The sequence below is a fragment of the Anarrhichthys ocellatus genome, unplaced genomic scaffold, assembly GCF_004355925.1.
Source record: "Anarrhichthys ocellatus isolate YVR2014 unplaced genomic scaffold, GSC_Weel_1.0 scaffold27, whole genome shotgun sequence".
Lineage (NCBI taxonomy): Eukaryota > Metazoa > Chordata > Actinopteri > Perciformes > Anarhichadidae > Anarrhichthys > Anarrhichthys ocellatus.
The window spans coordinates 3189327-3215090 of NW_022280057.1; the positions used below are offsets into that span (position 1 = coordinate 3189327).

Genomic DNA, 25764 nt, shown 5'->3' on the forward strand with positions numbered 1-25764 from the left:
ACACACACACACACACACACACACACACACACACACACACACACACATACAGTCTCATCCCCGAAGAGATTCACTGACTGTTCCCATGGCATCCGTTCACTTTGCTCCCAAGTGATAGTGTGTGTACCGCATTACGTCTGCGTGCTGCCAGCCTCGCACACTGAGATAATGTGTATTTCTTCATATTCACAGGCCAACCCTCCCCCCATCATCGTCAACGCAGACTCACTAGATGCAGGCCCTTATGTAAGTATCTGTTCTCTCTCTCTGTACAGTATATATCTCTCTCATTCACACTCCCTCTGTGCATGAGCGTGTGTGTGTGTGTGTGTGTGGATGAAAAGACCTCCTCCTGGTAGCAACATGCTGTTTGCCATGTGGACCGACAGCCATTATCCTTTTGACCCTGCCGGTTTGTGGTGAATGTGCATTCTGCAGTTGCACATTTAGTGTCACATTGCAAACGCATTTTAACAGAGAAAGGCACTTTTGATTTGTGGTGGTATTTTTAGTTAGTAAAACAATCTGGTGAATGTATGTGTATATTTTGTTAACAATCCTATTCACCATGGTTCTCTTAACATAAGTCTACTCTTTCTTTTATGGGGAAGGATTTAACTGCAACATTTGCATGCATCTCTTACTGTGTTTCTAGAAAATGACTTAATTCAGGCTCAGTGATGTAAATCACCATTATGCTTTTTGTTTTGACAGGTAAATGGCAGTGATGGGATGTACAAATATGAAGAGATCATTTTGGAGAGGGTAAGATTGACCAGTTGCTTGTTACATTTCTTACCACGATTTACACATTCCTCTTTAATGCATTTTCTGCATGATAGATAGATGTCTCCCCACTAGGTGGTAGTAAGTAGTCTTCACTCAGTGAGTTTGAAGAACATGAAAACCAGAGAAAGATCCTAATTGCTGTACTTTGTGAGAATCATACGTGATACAGCGTGTTAGTGAAGTTGTAGCTGTTCCATCGCTGCAGTAAGAATGTCTCATGTGAGTATCAGCACAGAATAACGCCAGTGAGGCATATCTACATAATCCTGATGCACATGTCATCAGCAGACGCCAGAAATGTAAAGTGCTCTCCTGTTCAATTGTTAAGCAGTCACCGCTGCACTTGTCAGTGGCGGTTCAGCTTGTAGTGGCAGATCCTTATGTTTCTACTCTCATTATTCAACCCACATATAGATGCACCGCCGATCCCACGGTAGATGCACACCATCTCTCCGCCCCTTCCACTCTAAGTGGCATTTCTGCATGCGGAAAGCTTCAATAAGCTGTGCATAGTCACACATTAAAAGGACTGTGGGTGTGTAACATTTGGTGGTAAGGCCCAGTGTACTCCTCTCGGCTCCAGAGCCGCACACTGGGAGGCCTCAGCCTCCCTCTGTTCTAATTTGTTGTGACTGTTGTTCATTAATTATAGAAAATAATAAAGTGAAGTCTTTTCTCAGCTGTCTTGTTTGCTGCCTGTCTCTGTGGCCACGGCTGTCAGATGCAGAAGTGCGCTTCGACCCACTGGATCCAAAGGGGTCCTCTGTCATTTCAGGGACAAGAGTGACGGGAGGTGGTAGTGCAGAGAGTGAGAAGCTCTGTATCATGCAATACAAATGATGCTTCTCAGCTCATCTTTACTTTAGATCATAACTCAACCTTTCTGTGAACACGGGGCATTTCTAACACTGATGCATCTCTGTGGGTTGATGGAAGAACTGTGACATTTTGAATGAAGTGTCCTCTTCTAATGAAAGACATGGCATTATCATTTGTTACATGCAAGGACACACACACACACACACACACACAGACACGTGTCCATGAAAATGGACATCAGAAAGGCCTGGTGAAATCCCTGCATCGATCACGTGTTCTTCTGAGATACCAATACACTTAAGAGCCACATTGCACTGACCCTGAGCCCACATTGGGTTCATCACTTAGAGCTAAGTGTATGTGTGTGTGTTGTTTATGGTACCCCACTGAGAATGCCAATCATAACCTGTGTGTAGGGGAACTCTGGCCTGGGCTTTAGCATTGCCGGAGGAATAGACAATCCCCACATTCCTGATGATCCGGGGATCTTCATCACCAAGATTATTCCTGGTGGAGCAGCGGCTATGGATGGAAGGCTCGGGTAAGTTCCCCTCCTAACATTGCAGTTACAAATGCTCCACAGATTAATGACAAGCAGATATTAAGATGAAGAAACAGCAGAAAAGACGAACACAATTAAACAATTTAAGACCAATGCACGTGAGACAATAAAATCACAATTTAAAAAAAAGTAATAAAATATAATTAAACGCTATAATAACAGTAATAGTAGTAAAACAGTGTGAAATTAAAAAATCTAGACTAGATGTCACCCTCCCTCCTCTCCTCGCTCTTTCCCTCTTTTCTCTTTTCAAGCTCCTCTGCACCTTCTGTCCTCTCTCTACTCTAACCTCCCTACTCTCCTCTTTAAAGCTCACCACCACCGTGTCCCGCCAGGCAGTGCTGTGTGGGAGGCAGAGTCTCTACAGTCCTCTGCCCCCAGGCTCTATGTGTTTCCTCAAAGTTATGATTCACTGGAAAACCAAAGCCTGAAACATGCAAAAGTTATGATACAGAGTGTGCATCGGCCAACTGACAGGGTGATGTGTGTGATATATATTAAAAAGTTTCCCTCCGCAGGGTGAATGACTGCGTGCTACGTGTGAACGAAGTGGACGTGTCTGAGGTGGTTCACAGTCGGGCGGTGGAAGCCCTGAAGGAGGCGGGGCCAGTGGTGCGGCTGCTGGTCCGACGGAGGCAGGCACCGCCCGAGACGATTCTGGAAGTCAACCTGCTGAAAGGGCCCAAAGGTCAGGGAGACGTCCCACTCATCACACACTAAGATAGAAATATATGTTGGGCATTCAATTTGGAAACACATACAAAGACTACAAGAAGTGAAGTATTCAGTATAGAGGAGGCCGCTCCAGACATGGAATACATCTAAAAATGTGTTAAATCAAAGGTGATTCTATGTATACCTATAGACGTATCTGACTGTGCGTATTACTCAACCAGGGCTTGGATTCAGCATCGCTGGAGGGATCGGCAACCAACATATCCCAGGAGACAACAGCATCTATATTACCAAGATCATAGAAGGAGGAGCTGCCCAAAAAGATGGACGGCTGCAGACTGGAGATCGCCTGCTTGCTGTACGAGCCTCCCTCTGACTCAGTCACATATTCAATATTCAAATCAAACAGAAGTTATTGTACATGCTCATGTAGTTCACTGGCGAGTTCAACAAAAATTCAGCTGTAGTTGTTAGTAGGACTGATTACAAACACCTAATGCTTCAGCTGGGCATGTATGTGCTTTATGTAGATGACTGAATGGTTATGGGACATAAGTACACTACATTATCTCGCCCCATCCTGTCATATTAAGCTAAGCTGTGAGTTATTTAAAGAGCACGTTGCTTCATATAATATGTGAAGTGTTCAGAAACTTTTGACTGACAGTATATTCCCATGGAATTTTTTTCTTATAAGAGAAACTGCAGAAATTCAGAGCATCTTGAGAACCTCTACCTACTGCTTTTGACCTCTGTTAACGCTGCGCAGCACACCAACCTTTCACTCTGCTGTTGAAATGTACTGAAGATCTCATAATGCCTCCAAGCTATGATTCATTATTGTGTTGGCTGGTGTGAGTGCTGTTGTGATGCGTGATGTTGTCACAGTGCGGCGAAGACACTAGGTGTTCCAAGTGTTGATGTTCCTCTTCTCTTTTCACGACAATCATCACATTCAGGTGAACAACATCGTGCTACAGGATGTGCGTCATGAGGAGGCAGTGGCCGCGCTGAAGAACACCTCTGATATGGTTTACCTCAAGGTGGCCAAGCCAGGACCTGTGCACCTCAACGACATGTACGCCCCTCCAGACTACTCCAGCAGTACGTATCTGCCTCTTCTCGTTGCTGTTTACACACTCTCCAAGGCACACACTGCATTTTATACTCACTTTAAGCAGCCAGCTCCAAAACAAGAGCAGGTTCATTTATATGAACTGTCTTGACGTAAGGTTAAGGGTGATTTATAAGTCAAGGTCTGTGTTAGAGCGTTTTACACTGGCAATCATCTTTTTTATCTTTGTTAAAGATGTTAGTGTTGTATCACTGTTCTCTCCCCAAAACTGCTACCCAGACACCCACATAGTGAATGTAGTGAATGCACACACACACACACACACACACACACACACACACACACACACACACCACACACACACACACACACACATATAATCCTACCCACAGCAACAACAAGCGCAGTTCTCTGCCTCCCACTGAGTGTGGATGGTTTCTCACATCCCACCTGCTCATGAGAGCCCACGATCTTGAGCTGCAGCTTCTCAAATTTCCACAGAACAGTGATATAGTGTTAGAGGGGGCAATTGAGGGCTTTTTTTTGTATGTTCTAAATGTTTGCTGTAAGGGTTTGCAGGGTTTAAGCGCACCCTTAATGCAGACTTAACCCCGCTCTGACAGCATAACCCGTGGTCAGATGATCTGGATTTGAAACGCTTGTTTTATCATGCTCAACTGCCTCCATCAAGAATGAAAATTCAGGGGAAAAGAGTGTTTTGTGTCTGTGATCTGTCTTTTGCGTGCACGCACAAGTACTTCTCCAACTTTTCAGAAAAACATCCCCAGTTGAGAAGAAGAAACATCAGGTGTAGATCACTGAAACATCTCTGTTAATACTGTACATTAGCCCGTGCTGGTTACCTATTGTGTAATAAAAAGCACAGGCAGAGAACAGAGACAAGACATGATACGTGTATAAATAAAATTCCTTAATGTCATTTGAATTCTGGTTTCATACAACCTGGGTCCTATTTTTGTAGTTTTGGCCACCATTCCTACTGCTAATAATAATCACTGTTCTCACCAAGTTAATTGTGAAGATCTGGCAACGCGAAGACATTGCTAAAAAGAAGGGTAAGAAACACAAGCTGAAAATGAAGGCAAATTCATGCGCATTTGTTTTTTCTTTACCTCCAAATAGAGTGGTTAAGACAATCCAGCCAAACTGTTGCCTCATTTGCAGTTTGTTCTGCGTCTTCTGCAGCGCTGCTGTTGTGCCTGTGTTGTAATCATTCTCTCTTTCCCCCTACTGGCATGGCCCTCCCTCCAGCCTTTCCCACCATGGTGGACAACCACGTCAGCCACAACTACATGGGGGCAATGGAGCCCAAGCCAGTGTACCCGCCGCCCCAGGTCACCCCGTCCAGGTACTCGCCAGTTCCCCGCCACATGCTGGGGGAGGAAGACTTCACGAGGTATGTTGCAGACCGGTTCCTCCATGATTGACTCTCCTCTCGTACATTACACTCATACAGGCTCTGTGAATGTAAATGTGAATGATTGCTTGTGGAAATCCACTGAAGTTTTTTTTTTTGCTGTTGTAAGTGAAGACTAATTGCTGTGGAGCTAAATTGTGTTACTGAAAAATGACTCAATCAATTCTTTTTTTAGTTTCCATGGGTTTCTCTTTGCCTCCATTTTGTTGCGGTTTTAAAGGTGTTGTCATTGTGTGGTTTATTTAAACGATATATCTACATACAGTCATGTAAATTGCTCTTATGAAGTGTTTCATGAAGCAAAACAATGCTTTGTTTACAATTTTGTCAGCTCATCAGGGCCCTGGTGGTGCATACTGTATTACAGCTTGACAGTGTGTGGTGGCTGTGTGCTGACCAAATACTTTGCAGAGAGGCCTCTTGTCACTTCTTGTACTTGTTATGACTGTGTTTTAACCTTTGACCTCATATCCAAGTACTGGATCAAAAGTAGCATTCATAGAGGCTTGATTGGAGTGCCCCAAAAGGCCTTGAGTCATCTTAACCCACAGCTTGGGGGGGGGGGAGGCTGTATTCTCTCTGCGTGTGCGTGACTGCATGCAGGCGTTTATGAGTGTCTGCGTGCTGTGGAGTGAATGTGTTACTGGATGAGTGTTCGTTATGTGGCCCTGTAATGTCCTTGTACAAGCTGTCTACATGACTTGTATGTGCATTTGTCGCATCTTTGTCGGTATGTGTGCTTTGTTTGTGTCCCGCACTTGTCCCGTTCACTGTGATTCCTGTACCCCACAGCAGGGCTGAACCTATTTACAGTGTCATCCACAAACCTGGGGACATCAAGGTGCCCCAGGCCCTCTACAGAGGCTTCTGTCCTTCCCCTGCTCCCTTGTGCCAAGGTCCACTCCCCTTCTCTGGCAGGTACTAACCTAGTCCATCACGCCTCGCTTAGCTAACCCTCCTCTATATAGCTTAGCACCTGGATCTGGCATCAGACAGGAGTAGGGCCAAAGAGGGACCGCAACCTCACCTGTGGTATCTTTTGCCACACAAGCAGAGGCAATAGACAGAGAGGAGAAAGGTGGCAAATTACTTCTTTTAGCTTTCGTTGTCTCCGTGTTTGCATGTTTGTATGTTTTCTCACCTCACGTCTTTGCTGCTTTGTATGCTGTTTCGCTAAGTATGTTGTTTATGTTTGGATGAAACACTCCGTTTTTGACCCATACCACACTCACATGAATTGTGCTGAAAAACAAAATACTGTAAAAGCAAATTGACTGTAGAGCTGCAACGTTTTATAAGACATTAGCTTATTATTTCTTGCCCTTTGTGTGTTTGTTTTGTTTTTTGATGCACTTTTTTCGTAATTTCAAAGGTCTGCTCCGCAGTTGTTATTTGTCCATCAATTTCAGACTAATCTGCCCACATCTACGAAGCTAAAACAATAGGGCCCTGTTTATCGCAGTTTAAAATGGAGTCGTACCTGCTCCTCACAAACACATCTCCACGGGAGTGCAGCCGAAAGGGCTTCACGCTCCCACAAGCTGCTCAATTCCATCTGTCAGGAGGCATCGACAAAACCAACCCTCTATCTCGGGCCAAGCTACTTTCACTGGTGGTTATTGCTGAGGACAATAATATACATGATATTTATGGCAATGTGTTTGGCATTACCAAATGTGCAAAAAGGCCTCCTGTTTGTTGATTTAGTTTAGCTTATTTGTTTCTCCTATTTATTACACTACATGCACAGTCTTGCCCATTGTGCTTCACCTCATGGATGAATGCCCTGGTGTTTGTGAACCATTGCTTTTGTGTCGTGTGTTTGTTTAGAAAGTAGCTTATATTCTGTGCCATTCATGACATTTTTTTTGTTGCCAATATGTGTTTTCCTGTGTGTGTGTGTGTGTGTGTGTGTATGTTTGTGAGTGAGAAAAGGACAGATTACGGTGTTGCTGTTTGGCTGTAACTAAAGGCAGGTTGATGTGTTTAAAAAAAAAGACAGTACAGGAGGATAGGGGGGCTGACTGGAGCCACACAGCACAAATATCCATTGGAATGTTTTGCCTGCTGCTCTATGTATGTAAATATAAACACCAAGCCTGGCTGTTACCAGAAATGTAATGGGGGAGTAAGAGCCTGATCTGTACGGGCCAGCGGACCAGTAGCAGCAGACAGTCCTGCAGCTGTCATGATTCATCTGCACACTGGGAAAACCAGGCCATGCACTCAGGTCTTACCCCTCTCATCACCAGTGCTGCCAGCACCAATCACACACACATACTGTAAAGACTTTTGCTCGTAACGTGCTGATACATAGGAGCGCACATGCATACGCACACGCTTTAAATGCAATGCACAATTATGACACGGACACATACCTGTGGGTATACGTCCTGCACACCGGACAGCTAGTAAATCAGGCGCGGCCTACATACTGTGACCATGCGTGCACCTGTTTGTCCCTAGTGGGTTTGTGTGTCATGTCCGCTGCATAATCCAAAAAGAATTGTCTCGGAGGACATCATGGCTGACAACCGACTTGATCCCAATCACAGCAGATGAGCATGCAGCTCCATCACACTGACGGACAGATAGCAGACACCTCCCTCCAGCTCCAGCAACCTCCCCATTGGCTCCAACTGGGAGGGGTTATTTTAGATGGATGCTGTAGTAAGCACAGGCTTCCGCAGAAATGGAGCAGGCTGGTTGTGAGGAATGAGTCAGAGCTCGTATCGGCCCTCTGCCCATCTGCATATCCCCCTCGGTGGGGGATACCGAGGGGGATATGCACATCCTCCCCCTTCTCCATCTGATATTACCCCCTTCTTCAGGAGCGATGTCAGTACTGTACATCCTTGTCTCTCTCCACGTGGTAAGAGATAAAAACCTCTGCGTTTAAATATGCATGTTTGGTGTAAACATACTTGTGTGCAGTGGTGACAGGCTGCACAATCACTAACAAAGCAGCTCCCCTCTGCTGGTCCTATCAGGGCTGCAGTTGTTAGATATACACAACAATGCTTCTAGTTAGGCTGCTTTGTTCAGGCACAGCTTACGTAAATACAGCAGCCTGCGGACTGCAGCAGCAGGTGAGCTAATCAGTACCTCTATGTGTCTGATGCACACAAACAAATGCAAAACCTTTGACTGGTCAGTGCAATAATTCAGTCATCAGTAACGAATTACATTTATTAAGTATTTTTAAAACCTGCAAAAGCAAAAAGGGGAGTTTTAAATAAAGGAAATCACAGCAGTACTCGTCTTAGGTGTTGATCATTCATCGCTCCATTTTATTCTTGCTCACAGTGAGAGGCATGAAATATCTTAAACTGTCAATCACCTTAACAGTGAATAATGTTTTCCCTATGTCAAATGAGAAGAAAATAGCAGGCCATGAAGCTAGCCACAGAAAATACAGGGGGGGGGATTTAAGCAGTGAAAAGGAAGACGGAGAAAACGCATCCTTTTCATTTTATCAGTACACGCTTCTATTCATAAGCTGATGTGATCCATTCGGGGGAAAGGGAGAGATAAAGTGCCGCAAGAGGTAGTGCCTGTCTGTGGAAAATGGCGTCCATCTGCAGTGTCCACCATTAATCAGCCAAGCAGAGCCAATTACTGGGCTGAGTCCAGGGCAGCATGACCCGCTGAACCCCGCAGCCCAGATATCCATTCACAGCTTTAGGATTGAGCTGCGACCAACCCCGAAGCAGACAGCGAAAAAATAACGGCGGTGGAGGGGGTTGAATTAGTGAAAATATTCGCAGGAGAAATGACGGGGCAGAGAGAAAGGGTTTTTACCGCTCTAACTGTTTACATTCCTGGCATGGATGAAAAGGCAAAGGGGGGGAAAGGGAGGAGAGGCAGGTCTTGTGATAGCGAGGGAGGACTTGATCCCTGCATTTCAAACTGTAGGTATTCGCTCCCATTTTCCATGAGAATATCCAGGCGATTTACATCCTATGAACAAACAGAGCATGCAGAAGCACACACTTGCATACTGCACCGACTGTATGCACGGCGTGCAGCCAGGTCACAGAACATGGCCCGATAGTCAGTTCATGAGCTCCTCAGTTTGTTTTCACTCTGGACAAATTAGCAAGGAGCTTCTGGGAATCTGTCTGCCCATTCTCCAGGGGACCAGGGCTGACAGACAGGAATGCTGGTGTGCTGTATTAGAGAGGGGGGGGGGGCCTTGGATAACCAGTTCGACACATCCGCCAAGTCCTGATGCTCTTGATGTAATCTAGTCCTGGTTATTCCAGACATGAGTGAGGGGTGATTTTGTCCCTCTTCTCTTTAGAATTGAACGGAGGTGATTTGCATGGGAGCGTTAGGGTTAAATGTTCAGTCTTGCCTTTCTGGTGATGATTATGAGGAGAGAGTGTTTGTGACAGCCCATAGAGGAGCTGCTTCCAATCACAGCACACATGGATAAGATAGGTGAACACTAAAATTGTGGCCCCTCTCTCAGTGGCGGGCCAGACAGGAAGAGAAGGGTCGATGTGCCATAGCCACAATGTTCACAGTCAACATCTCATCTTCCATGTCGCTGGTGAGGAGCCGGCCTGAGCGCACTGTTAGGAAATGCTCTCTCCGAAGCAAGCACCATTTCCGGATCCTAAGGTAACCATGGAGATCTGTGTGCCTCGTTCGAGATGGAATGAAAAGCTCAGGATGGAAAGCGAGGTTATTTTAAGCTTGACTTGTAGTTTTAGCATATTTCACGGCATTTGCCACCTGTCTTTTTTTTATTTTAGCTTTTCATCTCTTATACAAAAAAGATCTAAAAGGCTTTAGAAGAAAAGCAAGAATGTTTTAAGCTTTGTCAGTACGATCAGATTAAATCTGTCCCTGATTCTGCCTTGTAGAAACACTACTTGTTAGGAATCCTGCAGACCCAGACTCACTATGTTGCTTTTGATCTCATCTAGTGGTCTTACAAGATATCATCTGCATCTAAATTCAGTTCATTTCAAATGAATACACTTTAACAGTCACTTCCTGAAGTCTTTCTGAAGGCACCGATTTACTATTTAGGACTTTCCGATGCTTTTAATTTCTTTTAGTGGAGTAATCAACGCTTTTTAGTTTTTTCAGTCAGTCATGGGTGATGATTCTGAAAGTCTGGAATGCTGCCTCGGCTGCCATCAATGGGAAAATGATCTCAACAGCAAGTTAGAGCGCAGCCACTAGGGATTAAGTCGGAATTGTTCCTGTACACTGCAGGCTGAGTACTGGAAGAGAAGACCACTAATGGGAACCATGCAGTGTTTTCTGTTAAAGAGTGGAAACTGTGTGTGTGTCTGTGTGTGTGTGTGCATGGCTACGTACGTGAGCGCATGTAGGTTTATGTGTGCATTTGTAAATAAAGTGTGCATGTGTTGGTGTGCGTGTTTGTGTAAGGCCAACGCTGGGCTTCCTAGAGGGTGTGTGTGTTTGCGCTCGTGTGAAGTGCGCGCTCAGAGGGCTTTTGCTGGACCAATGCAGCGGTTTGGCCTCTCTCGCATCTTAAAACTGAAGCAGTCTGAATAGCCCGCTGTAGGATGAGTCATAGTGGCTAAAGCTAAAGCAGAGTGGGTCTGTCGAGCAGGAGGTGGCTCATTGTGTCTGCGCACATTAATGCGAGTGGGTGTTTAAATGTGTACATGTGTGCACATTTCCATGAGATTGCCATGCAAAGCAGAAAGTTCTATAGCCAGCAGATGATATGCATTTGGATCCAATCGTGTTGCTGCTTGTTTTTATTGCATTCATTGTATCTATTGCAAAACTCTTTGCCGTGTTGTCAATGTCATCCACATTATCTATGTTAGCATTGTGATTACTACATGATTACGACATGGTTAATCATTGTGTTCTACTGGTGAGTGGTCCTGTAGATTCATCATTTAAATGTTCTATTTAAAGCACTCACTTTTAAATATATGCAGAGTGTATCTACAAAAAGATCTGCAGTGCTACAGCTTGCAGCACTCGACATTTTGGGATCATACACAACAGAAGATGGCTGTTGCCTCTGTACACGACTCTCTTGGTGCTGTTCCTATTTTCGTTCTGGTCATATCTCTCTCTCTCTCTCTCTCTCTCTCTCTCTCTCTGCCCATCTCTTCTCTGCTCTCTGTCCTGCCCTTCACCCTGACGCTGTCACTCTGTTTGGCAGGGAGCCGAGGAAGGTGTTGCTGCACAAGGGCTCCACAGGCCTGGGCTTCAACATCGTTGGCGGGGAGGATGGAGAAGGCATCTTCGTCTCCTTCATCCTGGCAGGAGGGCCGGCTGACCTGAGCGGCGAGCTGAGGAGGGGCGACCGGATTCTCTCGGTCAGTATCGCAACCTCAAGCTTTCTGTTTGCCCAAATCAACGACTGTAACACGTTTTACTAACTCAGAATGTCAGAATATGGACGATAGAATTAAGGTAGCCTAGTGTTTAGAACGCCAGCAAACATTTGCCCTGCTGGAATGTCCTTGAGCATAACATTAAATCCATAACAACTCAGAGGGAGCTGAGCTGTGCTCCGCCAGACAAGAGCATTCTGTCAATCAATAAAGTATTCATTGAATTACATATTTATATCCCTTGACTTCATTCATTCATTCATTCATTATCCAAACTGCTTATCCTGTTCAGGGTCGCGGGGCGCTGGAGCCGATCCCAGCTGACATTGGGCGAAGGCAGGGTACACCCTGGACAGGTCGCCAGTTCATCGCAGGGCACATATAGAGACAGACACAGACACGCTCACATTCACACCTACGGGCAATTTCGAGTCTCCAAATAACCTGAGCTGCATGTCTTTGGACTGTGGGAGGAAGCCGGAGAACCCGGAGGGAACCCACATATTTATATCCCTTGACTTGTATTTCATAACTCTTAACCTTTTCAGCAAACCCAGTGTTGCTCTAAATATGTGTTTTATTTTAATACTGCGACACGTTCTATGAAAACAAGTCATTCAAGTTGTTCTAAGCGTGAATAAATGTTTTAACTGCAACATTGATTGTGTGTGATTGTGAGGGTTATTCAAAATGAGTGGTCTTAAGTCATATCATTTTCAAACAAACCTATAATCTGGTCATATGTATTGAGGGCAGATCTTATCTCCACAGGCTGGAATCAAACCATCCAGCTTGAGGATAAGCTCTGCTCCATCCAGCTAGACTTGTTTCTTCTTCAGAACTACATAATTAGACAAACGCCACACCTTTAGGATCTACAAGGGGTTTTCTTGCTTAAAGGTTTTTTCGTCTGCCTGGTTTCATGCAGGTGAATGGAGTGAACCTGAGGAATGCCACACATGAGCAGGCGGCTGCAGCGCTGAAGAGAGCTGGACAGACTGTCACCATCATAGCTCAGTACAGGCCTGAAGGTGAGGCCATACTGTCTCATATCACTACATGGCATTGTGCCAAAATGGGTCTTGAAAGCAGTTTTGATGGGGGGTATTGGAAAAGGGTTGTCATCAAACAACCAAAAGTATTCTTGAGCCAGATTAGCCTGTTGGGTACAGATTGTTTTGCTATTTGGCCCCAACTGACCCCCATCTATTGCCATATATGCAACGTGGCCTCCAAGTTCCAACCTGTACTTTTTTGCTTCAATAATACTTAATTTATTTTAGTTTGTGGCCATTTGATTAAACACAATTTTATTTGAAAATGAACAATACAGATTCAATAATACAGATCCATTTTAAGATATGGCCACAAAATTACCAATTAATCAAAATACCAAAACCAACTACATATTTAAGGCAATGCAGCTCCATGCAACCTCACAGATTCCAGATAATAGTCTGGCACATAACACCCTTTAAAACCAGACATTTCTGTTTATACACTTCAGATTTTGTACGGATTAAACAAACAAGATAGCATGCATTAAATTTAAAGGCGCTAGTAGGAAGATTGTTTTAGTCTGTGGACAGAGCCAGGCTAGCTGTTTCCACTTGTTTCCAGTCATTGTGCTAAGCTAAGCTAAGCGGCTGCTGGATGTAGCTAGACTGGTAACAATTGATTGACATTGAGTAAATAAGCGCATCTCCCAAAATGTGTAACTACCGGTATTCCTTTAAAAGCAAGACATGGGCACCGTCAAATTGCATTGTGGGAAACGTAGTATCCAGTGCTTAGTTTATTGGCTCATGCCAGGCAATACATGTTAGTATATATCTGCCTCTGCTGCTTTTAATCAAGCCATTTGAAAAAAAGGAAGAAAAAAAAACCTTTAAGAAAAGGCGGCACTAAATCACAGGAATACCACTTAAATGTTGCAATGAAACATCAGATACACCTGGTTTTGGTGTTGGAAGCAAATGAGGGCATCGCTCCAGCACGGCTCCCTATAGGAAGTATTCCGGTTCAGGGGCGGCGCTTGTGTTAACATAGGTTAGCGGGCTGAAGTGTTATTCAGGTTCGGGGGCGGTGCTTGTATTAGGTTAGCGGGCTGAAGTGTTATTCAGGTTCGGGGGCGGCGCTTGTGTTAGTTTAGCGGGCTGAAGTGTTATTCAGGTTCGGGGGCGGCGCTTGTGTTAGCATAGGTTAGCTTGTGTTAGCAGCATAGGTTAGCGGGCTGAAGCGTTGAGCCAAGGCGGCAAACGAGCCGCTGTTGTCCTTCCTGTTCAAATTCCCGAGCCGCGCTGTTCGCGGACACACAGAACCCGGACAGCAATGGGAAGAGGACACTAAAGCCGAACGTGCGAGCTACGACGCCAGACGAACGTTTAATAAGACTTCAAACGAAAGGTGGAAAACGGGAGGAAAACTAACTTCCCAACTGTTATCTGTCTACCAGCTTGTGCGGATGGGGGATGGGCTCGACTACAACAGATAAAGCCGCATGAACTCCCGAATGACTGGGTTGAAGAAACCGGCGAAATAATAGCCACGGTTTAATTTAATTGAGGTGGGGACGAGGAAGAAACGTTGACACACCGAAGCAGGAACGAGCCGTATGAGGTAACAGGTTCATTTCGACTGTTACTGTACCGAGGTAACGACAGTTTGTTGCTCTCTCTCTGGCTGTAACCTGTAGTTTTAACGTTAACAACTCCTGTAACGTTATAAGTGAGTTATGGTTGTCTTTTTAATCAACCGTGACATGAAAGTGAGTTACCGTGAGATTCATGCGACAGCCTCACCCTACTGTACTCAATACGACAGCTTCTATGGGAACCTCCTGACATTACCTGGAATCCACGATTTTATTACTCTATTTCACAATTGGATTTCCTCCCTGAGGCCAGTTTAAGTAGCTTTATGTTGTCAGTTATATGCAGCAGGATGTATTAATTAAACAGTTATTTTACTGTTTTTATGTAACAAACATTTAGGTGTGGACACGGGTGTGTTCACACAGGTGTTTAACTTGGTGGTGGCGGTTTTAAACGGTGACTTCACCTGTGAACTCAACTCTAACCATTTACATGTCACTAGACTTTGGACTCGTTGAATACAAGTCCATTTTAATGCTGACTAAAGCAGAATGTATGTGTTGGCTAGTGAGTAACTTAAACAGAGTTTATTTCACAAAAGGACACCACTCTTTCTTTGTGATAGTAAATTGCAGATCGGTTGTGCCTTACGGCTACTGTGGCAGCTGCACTTCTTCCTCAGTGCTTTTGTAATTCTTCACATCTGTACTTGAGCATGCTGCAGTAGTGCTGTAACAACACTGGGAAGGATATTGTGAGCTTTAGATCTAGGCTGAGCTCTCAGGTCGGACTATGACAGGAATGTGAAGGGGCATAAGTTGTAGCATGCGCTCACTCTATATTCCGCTCCCTTTCAATACAACACAAGCCTTAAATGTCCAATAACTCCCAGGTCATTTGAAATTGAGGTCGAACAGGATCAGTGACTTGTCACTGGGCTAAAGTTAAGCTAAGATACAGGTTTAGAGGTTTAGATCAAAATTGACAGAATGGCGGTATGCATTTTCCTTCTGCTACAGAATACGGATTATAATGCTTCATTCTTGTGAGTCCATGTTGTCTTGCATGCCAGACCAATCAGGCAGCATCCTAAAAAACGATGTGGTTCGCTGAAGTGAACCTTTTGTTTTCTGTACCAAATCATGCTTTCAGCTCTGCGCCCCCTTTGTAATGCAGTGAAGGACACTTATCTGTCTGTGTACAATGCTTAACTCCTCAAAACACCCGAGCCGAGCGCTGGCAAATGATTGACTTCCTGCATCTCCACTGGTGACCTGAGATCTGTCGCCAGTAATTCTGCTGGCATCCTAAAGCGGTGTGTGACATGTCGTTCGTTTGAGTTCGGAGCAGGAGGAACCCCCCAGTGAGATGTACAAGGGACAGTCAGTCAGGGGGAGGGAGCGGAGGGTGAATGCTGGTTTATGCAGGGCAAACTGCCTGCAGAGTATTCTCAGGGGCCGGGGCCCAGGCGTCTAAAGATCTCTGATGGAAGGCCAGCGCTGAAGACGACAAGAAGCCCTGACAGAGCTCACAGGCTGCAGCAGGAGGCCGCCCTGACTCTCAGTGGCTTACTGGAGCATCACCAAGTCTTTAACTCTCATTCAGCTTGAAGGAATGGAAGTGAGGGCTGTATATCCGAACACTGCCTTGCCTCACTGTCAAGCAGTGCAATTACACAAAAATCTTTGCATGTAGGAAATGGGAGGAGATCCGTGGAGGAAATGTTAAAACTCGATGGTCCCTCAGCAAACTCACACCAGTCTGCTTTACAGAAATAGTTAAGCCAGGGTCTACATATTCCTCCTGCAGTATATTATTGGGGGGGGGGGGGGTGAGTGTGTGTCTGTGTCTGCCTGCACTGGCTCGACTATCCCCGAGAACATAACACACTCTCACATTACAAGTACATGCCTGCTGTGTTGCATAACTGGATCAAAAGAGAAGCGACCGCCCCCCAAAATAAAAAGGCTGTACGACTAATGAGGACACGCAGTGGGAGTGAGTGATACAGAATAGTCCCAGTTTCTATTAGCCGTCTTTTCTTCCTGTGGGTCACTCCTAAAAATACAGGCTAGCTCTTGTGTATTTAGTGCTTTAAGGGACAAAGTTGTAACGTTAACAATTGTGGACTCCCGTTCCCCTGTATTTCAGCGGTTTGCTTGTGAGTAGTGATGTTGATGAATAGGTGATGTTGGGTTGATCCATATAAAGACTCGGATTAGTCAAGAATGTAATTGCAAATATGGCCGATTCCTAACCAGGTAGATATTATTGTCTTCGTATAACAATCTGTAACACTTGCTGTAAGTGTCATCAGATAATTTGGCTTATTTCTACTTTAAATAAGCCTTGTCTGCTGTAGGTTACAGCCCTAATCGTTGATACAAGAATGGCTCATCCAATACATGTTCTATTCAATACCATTTGTGCAGGATTATGTTTCTGCTCTTAACAGTTTTGTTCAGACATTTGTTAAATAACGGCAGGCAGAGTGGGAGCAGCAATTTCGATTGATGGCACTATTTTTTTTTTTGTTGGTTATTTTTATTTTATGACTCCAATAGTTTTCAGGTGTTTATGTAATTTTTAGTGACTTTTAACAGCACTTGGTTTGGGAAATTGCTTAAGTTTGCCTCCCTACCTGTGAGCGATTTGAGGACTAAATGCTGATGTTACAGTTGTGACTTGGATTTGTATCAGTTCAGGCTCATGTATGAAAAGATTTGTTTTCATTACTGTTACTCCGTGTGCTTGATATTTGAGACGAGACAAACAGTCAATGCAGAACTTAGGTTTCAGTGTAATGTTTTGATTTCCTGTGGCTCTGCTGTGATACTCGTTCTCCAGCATCACAGTGATTTCTGTTTGAGTACTAGGAGTATCCTTCCTTTTCTGTGTAACAGGTGTTAACTTCCTTTACTGTTCCATGTCATTTGAAATGACTGGAAACACTTCTTTATACAGGAAGTAAGTGCTGCAGATACATCAGAGACCGATTGGTGTGTTTCCCTACTCTAGTTACACAGACAGTGTGGTCTATTGCACATAGACGATTGTGTTGCAGCAATGCATGTATGCTGATGTCACAAACAACGAGGCGCGGTAGCAATTTATGGTTTAGCTTATGGTTCCCACCCTGACTCCCAACAGAGGCCGGTGGTAGTTCAGGGCTCCTTCCGCTCCTCTTGAACGTGTGAGATGAATCATTTGGACGTTAAGAATGTGAAAAAGCAAAGCGTTTAGCTCTTTCACCTGCGCTGCTTATAAGTGCTACATCAGCATTTCAGCTCCCAGCCGGCCCTTCGGGTCGCTGTTATTGTGAAGACGGGCATTAAGACGGCTCTCTCTACTTAGCTGCTCTTTATATTGTCCCTAAAACCCCTCCTCTCCACGCTGCCATTCTCTCATGTCTCCCTTGCTTGAGAGCCAAGTGGACTTGTCTGAATGGCTGTTTTCCGCTTGTGCTCGGAGTGCTTGTACGTTGCTGGTGGTTACAGGCAGTCAGGCGGTGTCTGGTTACCTCACCTTGCAGCGTCACCCTGTTGTAATGTTAACCCTTTGAGCAGAGACCAGGGTGGAGAGCTGGCGCTGGGCCCGGGGCGGGATGTGTGTTTGCTTTGAATCCTTTTAGGTTTCGGCAGGTGGTCGGAGTTCAGCGACCTAGAGATTGTTGTTGCACCTGTTCAGAATTTTTTTTCCGGGGAGTTTGGACCGTCTTCTGCTAAACCAGCATTGTAGGCATGGGCGTTTTTGTTTTTCAAGGCGACTTGTAGGCTTTGTTCGACCGAATCTGGACCTTGATCTCTGGTTGCTCACATTACAGGAAGTGTTGCCAGCTATGGATGATTAAGCTGTAAGGTAGGAGTCCACTCCTGAAGGCATGGCAGTAAAGGAGAATAAATGTGAACTGGTTCTTTTTATAGGCAAATTATGATCAAGACATAGATATGTTGTGTCACTCGAATAATAGGGTACGTCATTAGGTGCCATTAAGGTGATTCTAGTTTTTCATATACACTTTCATTTTAACTGCGATTCATTTCCTTTCATCGGCAGTATAAATCACGTTTTAATATTCAGATATATGACAATGTTGGTCGCTCACACGGCTGCTTTTATGTTGTCCCATCGCCTCCTTTGTATGATCACATGAGCGACCTAGTCTACTTATTTTTCTAGCTGCATCTGCCGGTCTGTTTATCTAGCCGTGTGGTGCGGTAGCCTACCTTGTTCCAGCAGTCTGGGCACAGCAGGCTAATGAGACCATTCTTAATGAGGAGGTCCAGGTGGATTCATATATCATCCCTGTGCTCCAGAGCAGCAACTGGATTTATACACCTATGACAAATGGTCATGCATTTGAGATTGTTGGGAGGCCTTCCCTTTTTTTTTTTTTTTTTTTTTTTAACCACCCTAAAGAGCCAATGTTGAACTTAATTAATCTGTGTAATTAATGACCTGACATGAGACATTACTGGATGTGTAAGGCAGATCTGTGATAAACCATCTGTTCCTGGGGGTCATTAATCAGCCTAAGGATTCGCTGAACCTTTTCCCTCCATTCACTGCAGCGCCAACAGTTTTCCAGTGAAATAAGAGAGCCGGGCCCAACACTCTTTTAGCCTCTTTTTACGAGACGACGTTCAGTACCACCTTCACCTTGGGTGTATCAACTTATTATTGACACGGTGTGTTTTGTTTGTTCCCTCCAATGCAGAGTATAGTCGCTTTGAGTCCAAGATCCACGACCTGAGGGAGCAGATGATGAACAGCAGCATGAGCTCAGGATCAGGCTCCCTGCGCACCAGTGAGAAACGCTCCCTCTATGTCAGGTAAAGCTGCAGCACACACACACACGCGCGGCGACGCTTGCACTCACGTCGTGATATTGTAAGATCTGGAGTCAAAATAGCTACTCTTGCATAATAAACTTCTACCTGCCTGTGGGGGAGAACAAAGCCTGAAAGCATGTGTTGTCAAAAAGCAGCCTCACTGTCAAGAGTTCAGCAGCGTGACGTATAGATGACGAAAAACACGATTCTTCACACTGAGCTTTTTGTAGGGTAGCATAAAATTCAGGGCTTTGGGTTGATACAATTCATCCCCATCGTAAGTTGGACGGGCAACCCCCGTTGTTGTTTTGATGCCACACATGACATTTACTCTACTTTGCGTAATGCAGATCGACAGCGGGGCTTGTCGAAGTGACCTGTGTTATGACACTTTGGGCCGGTCGCCAATCTGGATGGAGGCTCGTTTAGGAATTAAAACAGGAGACATCGCTCTGCTCACATAAAAGCAGCGAGTCCCAAAGGGCTTACAAGGGTCAAGGTGAAAGGACCGTGTGTGATGTAACTCCACAGTCCAAGTACTTCACCCGATTTCTGCTGAAGCACTAATGCGCTTCACTTAACCTAAGCCTAATAGCTACATTACTAGATTGATTTAGGCTAAGTTCAAACAGCAATGGACCTTACTCGGATGTATCAAAAGTATATACTGTAGGTGCTATCTCATTGGACCCTCGCTATAGAGGGAGGAGTGTTAACCATCTGACTCATGCCTCTCTTATAGACGGCCTCCTAGGAGGCATGTAGAGCCTAGCCTGCTCCTGTGCAGGTGACTAAGCCCACAGATATGTTGGAAAAGCTGTCTAGCTAGCCGGCTGATGCAGGAGCCGCCATGTCCTCTCAGCCCAGCTTCAGGAATGTGGAGGCATTGAACATCTACGGTGTTCTCAAAAAAGAAAAAGAAACAAAAGAAAACAGTGTCACATGTGCTTCCATTCTCTCTGAAACGCTCTGTAAGTGTGTCACGTGCTGTAAAAGGGTTAAGGTTAGGAATCTTGTTAGGCCTGTCACAATAATGACGTTATCAACTTAGCGTACGATATATCGATGTGGCCTCTGCCATTTTTGCTGACCTTGATATTGCCCGTTGTTTACATGCTTGTTTATTTACATAAGTGCCCCCACCGTTTTAGCCAACATGATGCTAGCATAAACAGCAGGGTTTTCACTGACATTATGCGCAGACATTCAGGATTTTTGTTAACTGAGCCAGATTGTGCATTTTGATAATTATTTTGGTTGTGTGGTTTTATTTTATTGACCTTTTTTTTTTTATTTACTTACAATATTTAAATAATTTTCACATTCAAATTCCAATCTCTGGATATACTTGAGAGCTAAACGTTCATTGCTCTTTGAAAGGGTGTACTTGCATTATCATGCTTTTATATTATCATCGTATCAGTGGCATAAAATGCACTTAAAATGACAATAATATTGTTTATGGTAATTATTTCTGGGACAGTTTATCTTCCCACTAAAGTAGTTCTGGTCTAGGTTACAGGTCTAGCATTAGTTTCCCTGTGAAGCACAGCAGCAGATAGGCTTCCACTGGATTGCATCGTGAATGTGTCAGTTGTTAAACATGCTTTCACCTTGATACTGGACCATTGTTTATACCCTGTAGATGTACTATAAGCTTGTGGGTTAAGTAAACTAAAATGACTTTTAGAAATGACTGGGTTTACCTGTCTGACAAGATAGTGACGCACTCAGGCAGACAAACACTGAATGTCTGTGGTGGAAAGTATTTGACTACAGCAGTGGGTATTGATGAATGGCGTGCTTTAGTGTACGTGTTGTCGGTGAGGGACCTTGCTCTCCACCATGGGGGGTTTTATTGTAACACACACAATATGACTGGTTTTTATATTGTCATCTTATTGTGGTTTTTATATTGTCATCTTATTGTCAACCTATTGTTGATGAGTCAAGTCGCAGCCCAAATGCAAGCAATGTGAAATAATTAAAGTCACAACTGATAAAGTGATGCAGGAAACTCAAAGCTGCCATTTTGTGCCAAGCGTGGAGCAGATTGATCTCGGTCAATCTGGAATCTCCTCACGCAAATTCCAGATAAAAGGAAGGAAGTTGTAACCCCAGCCTTTTGTTTTTCCAGAGCTCTGTTTGACTATGATCGAACGAGGGACAGCTGCCTGCCCAGCCAAGGCCTGAGCTTCTCTTATGGGGACATCCTCCACGTCATCAATGCTTCTGATGACGAGTGGTGGCAGGCGAGACTGGTCACGCCACACGGAGAGAGCGAGCAGATCGGGGTCATTCCGAGCAAGAAAAGGTACACTCGCCCTGCTAATGCCAGACCGAGCTAATGCTACCATTCAGGCCCATTCTAATCCTATTCCCCCCTTTTTTTCCCCTGCCCCCAGAGTGGAGAAGAAAGAGAGAGCCAGGTTAAAAACAGTCAAGTTCCACGCCAGGACCGGCATGATTGAGTCCAACAGGGTAAGTGTAGAGGGCCAGCTGCTGCCTGCCCTGCTGCCAGAGAGGCTGTCTTCAGAGCTGCTGCTGGGCTCCCAGGGAGATGGCCTACTTCCCCCTCGAGTGTGGGAAAGAGACCAGCACCTGCTCACTGAAGCGGGCACAAAAAAAACGCTCGTATTACTGTATAGATTACACAGAAGCTCCGTAACCTCCGCAGCTCATGCACTCGGGGATATTAAGAAATGTGCACTTAGAAAATGTCTGCACGTTTTTGTCAGAGGCTGATCCGTCGGAAGTAATTTGCAGAAGTATAAATCAGTTTGAATGTTGTCTGTATCATCTGTAATGCAAGCAGATTGAGTTTAATGAAAACGGGACATGTTTAAGTTGGTAAACAGAAGCCTGTTTCCTTCACATTGATGTGCCATTCATTTTCACACATTACCTGCTTCTCATTTTCATTATTTTGATGTGGATTGTGTGTTTACATCTCATTTGTTTCTTTTGCATGGGTGTCGAGTACCCTCATTGAAACCCATTCTGTTTTTGTTTTCACCCTCTCGTTGCCCCTCCCCACCCCCCCCTTCTCACCCACACATCGACAAGCAGCCAGTCAAAGTAAAGCGCAAAAAAAGCTTCAACCTCTCACGCAAGTTCCCGTTTTACAAGAGCAAGGAGAATATTGTGCAGGAGTTGGGGGATTCTGAACGTGAGTACCAGCTGTGTGATCGAGGGGGGGGGCGGGGTTGTTTTTTTCGTCCCATCCCCTTCATGCTTCAGTTCTGTCTCAACTTTCATCTCTCCGCTCACCTCCAGGGATGGTTTGTGTGTGACGGCACCAACTCTCATCCCTTTCTCACCGTCCCAGAGAGACACCCCACATGCAGAGCCGGCATCAGGCTGCAGATGTGGGGGGGGGGGGGGGGGGGGGGGGGGGTGGTGGCTTGGCTACATTAACACACCGGCCTTCTAACACCATGCGATGCTACTCCTTGTATGAGTCCTGATCAATTCTCCAGTCAGTCACTGACCCACAACAAGAATCTCATTAACTGGACTGAAGCTTTAACACTTTAACAGGTCAAAATCCCGTTTTAATGGGATTGGGCTTGTGTAATTGAAAGAGCGTGGCTTACTATGAACAAAGTGGGGCTCAGGCTTAATGAGCACAACGCCATGTGTCAGTGGGCACCACACAGCACTCCTCTCCCTCTCCGCCCCAGCTCTCACTAACCTCTTCTTCTTCCTGTCTGCTCTCTTCTCTTGGTTTCTGCTCTCACCTGTCGGGACACCTAGGACTTCCCAGGGTTAAGCGATGACTTTTATGGATCAAAGAGTTTGAGTAAGTGTGTGGTTGTACTGTGTCAAGCAACTGTCCCCTGAGCTCAGAGAGAAAATGCTTTGTCACTGCAGACCCAGCTGGGAATGCTAAACCACACACATATATAGTTTAGAGTGACACACACGCATGTCTACTCAGATTCACAGTACATATAAAATATGCATTCCCAGGGGAGGCTGAGTGAGCGTTTACACTTATTCTGAATGTCTCACGGGGTCTTTTACGACAAATGTTTATCAGGGTTTTGTCAGATAAGTTCACTTGGAGCTGGAATATATCTGTCACCAGAGCGGAGTGTTGGTTGGAAACACTTATTCCCTCCATTTCCCCCGAGTCAGCTGGCTCCTGCCTCCCTCCTGTGGACGGCGCAACGCCTTTGTATGTTTTCTTTGCCATTTCCCTGATATGAGATCTGCTGCCACAGGCACAGATCTAGCAATAGGAAACATTGGCCAGGGATTTTGGGTCATTTGGGATATTGTCACAGGAAACACTTAATTTCCTATTGCTCGCCCCTAAAACCACTTCCCCAATATTGCGAGAGCATGGCTACAATACTTCTCCTTTCTTTATCCTCGTTTTTTTTTTTTTTTTTTTTTTTTTTAAATGGCCTAGATGTTGAGAAACAGGGGTCTTCTTTCTAAGGCTTGTTTTAAATGATCTGTAACTCGCTCTTGTGCTTTTGCAGAATGCCTGACATCCAACACAAGTGACAGTGAAAGCAGTTCGAGTGAGTCACCTTAATTCCTCCTGGTTTGTTTTACACTGCCCACATAGACGAATGACTAACATGGCGAATGTTCTTCGATTTACCTGTGAAATGACTGTAAATGAATATTCCTCTTGGTGTTTTGACAGCCATGACGCCTCTTTTTGTATTTCTTTAAATGAGATGTAAACTTTGTGACAATGGTGTTTGTGTTGTTGCAGAGGGACAGGAGGACACTATTCTTTCCTACGAGCCAGTCATTCGACAGGAAAGTGAGTGAATCACTTCGACACAATTGAAGAAAAAAGTCAAACTATACGTTGTAAGTTTCTTTATGCATCCTCACCCCCACCTTCATCTCCAATGCAGTCCACTACACACGGCCTGTGATCATACTGGGCCCAATGAAGGACAGAGTAAACGATGACCTCATCTCCGAGTTCCCACACAAGTTCGGCTCCTGTGTACCCCGTGAGTTCACAGCGACCAACAGATCCAGACGGTCCGACTACACATAACGGCAGTGATGAGAATATATTTGTTTCTCTCCCTCCTGCAGACACGACTCGTCCGAGGCGAGAGAATGAGATGGACGGCCAAGACTACCACTTTGTGGGCTCGCGAGAGCAAATGGAGAAAGACATTCAGGATAATAAGTTCATTGAGGCCGGCCAGTTCAATGAGAACCTCTACGGGACGAGCATCTTGTCTGTCAGAACTGTGGCTGAGCGGGTAGGCTTGTGTTTCTCTGTACGAGTCGGTCACCAGGTTGGGTTCGGTGTGTTTAAGGTGGAACCGGAGGCATGGTGGGTTTCCTGCTAAACCTGAAAGCAGACATGTGTTAATTATTAGTTTGAAGCATTACAAGAACCAAAATCAATCCGTCATGAATACGTGGCTTACTTGTGTACAAAAATCTAAAAGTGTCTGTTGTCTCAACCTTCCAGCAGGGAAAGCACTGCATTCTGGACGTGTCGGGGAACGCCATAAAACGACTGCAGCAAGCACAACTTTATCCGATCGCCATCTTTATTAAACCAAAATCCATTGAAGCCCTAATGTAAGTTTGAGCTCTTCTTCACGTACTGCAGTTAAGAATGTCGGTGTGTCTGCGGTACTAATCGCAGCTGCTCGTCTTTTTTCAGGGAAATGAATAAGAGGCAGACGTACGAGCAGGCCAATAAAGTCTTTGACAAGGCAGTCAAGCTGGAGCAAGACTTTGGAGAGTTTTTCACAGGTTGGTCTCGCCGCCCTTAAAAGATGAACAACACAAAGATATTCAGTTTACTGCTGATCACAAAGACGTGCAGTAAAACCTCCCAACAGAGAAGCCGAAACTAGATATTTAAACATTATTTAAAACAAATGGCTAATTTATCAAATACCCTAATTAATAGACTAATCTTTTCAACTCTAATGGATTTGTTTTTTAATTTGTAAATCAATTATTTACTTGCTCACAAGAGGAAACATTGAAGTGAAGATGACGGCACCGGTAGTGAATAGTATTTCACTTTTTGTAGAATTAGATTCTAGTGGTTTACGCGTGTGATCCAAGCAGAGCGTTGTAAAGTCCAAAAGTTATTTGATAAGAGACGGATATAATCATCCAAAATTCAAGTGTTAATGTAACGAAATATTCTTTAATCAATAACTGTTTGCTCTCTATCCTGCCTGCCGCTCGTAAAGGGAGTGACGAGTAATATTCATTAAAGAAAGTTGATTTAATAAAAACTAAATCTGATGAATCACTTCATACATATTGAGAACTTTGAAGCTTTGAATGTAGAGAAATACATTTGATGCAGCTCTATTTGTAAAGAAAAAACACCAATTGACAAATCGCAACATTTGCATTGCAAATATTTTTTATTTATTTTTTTTGCTTTTGCTGAATTGATAATCAGAATTGTTGCGGATGAATGATCTCCTGACTTGTTGATAAGTGGACCTGGTGTTTCCGATGTGACCGACCTGTTTGTGTTTGTGTCTCCAGCTATCGTACAGGGCGACTCACTAGAGGAGATCTACAACAAAATCAAGCTAATCATTGAGGAGCAGTCCGGTCCCTACATCTGGATCCCGTCCTCAGAGAAGCTCTGAGCTCCCTGCCCCCCCCCCCCCCCCCCCC

General features: G+C 44.7%; 1 protein-coding gene across 9 annotated transcripts in view; it reads left to right on the top strand.

Moving 5' to 3' along the window:
- The window catches only part of dlg3 (discs, large homolog 3 (Drosophila)), a 69432-nt gene extending 43668 nt beyond the window's left edge, over positions 1-25764 (top strand). For 2 of the 9 annotated variants that reach the window (XM_031862927.1, XM_031862925.1), the window contains 20 exons: positions 193-246; positions 715-765; positions 2025-2149; positions 2689-2858; positions 3067-3203; positions 3805-3949; positions 5175-5337; positions 11522-11678; positions 12625-12727; positions 19008-19122; positions 21260-21436; positions 21528-21603; positions 22192-22291; positions 23613-23654; positions 23855-23905; positions 24003-24104; positions 24193-24365; positions 24581-24693; positions 24779-24870; positions 25630-25764. In XM_031862927.1, the coding sequence (XP_031718787.1) occupies positions 193-246; positions 715-765; positions 2025-2149; positions 2689-2858; positions 3067-3203; positions 3805-3949; positions 5175-5337; positions 11522-11678; positions 12625-12727; positions 19008-19122; positions 21260-21436; positions 21528-21603; positions 22192-22291; positions 23613-23654; positions 23855-23905; positions 24003-24104; positions 24193-24365; positions 24581-24693; positions 24779-24870; positions 25630-25736 (2253 nt within the window). In that variant the 3' untranslated portion in view covers positions 25737-25764. The other 7 variants (XM_031862932.1, XM_031862926.1, XM_031862928.1 and 4 more) reach the window with 7 other exon arrangements.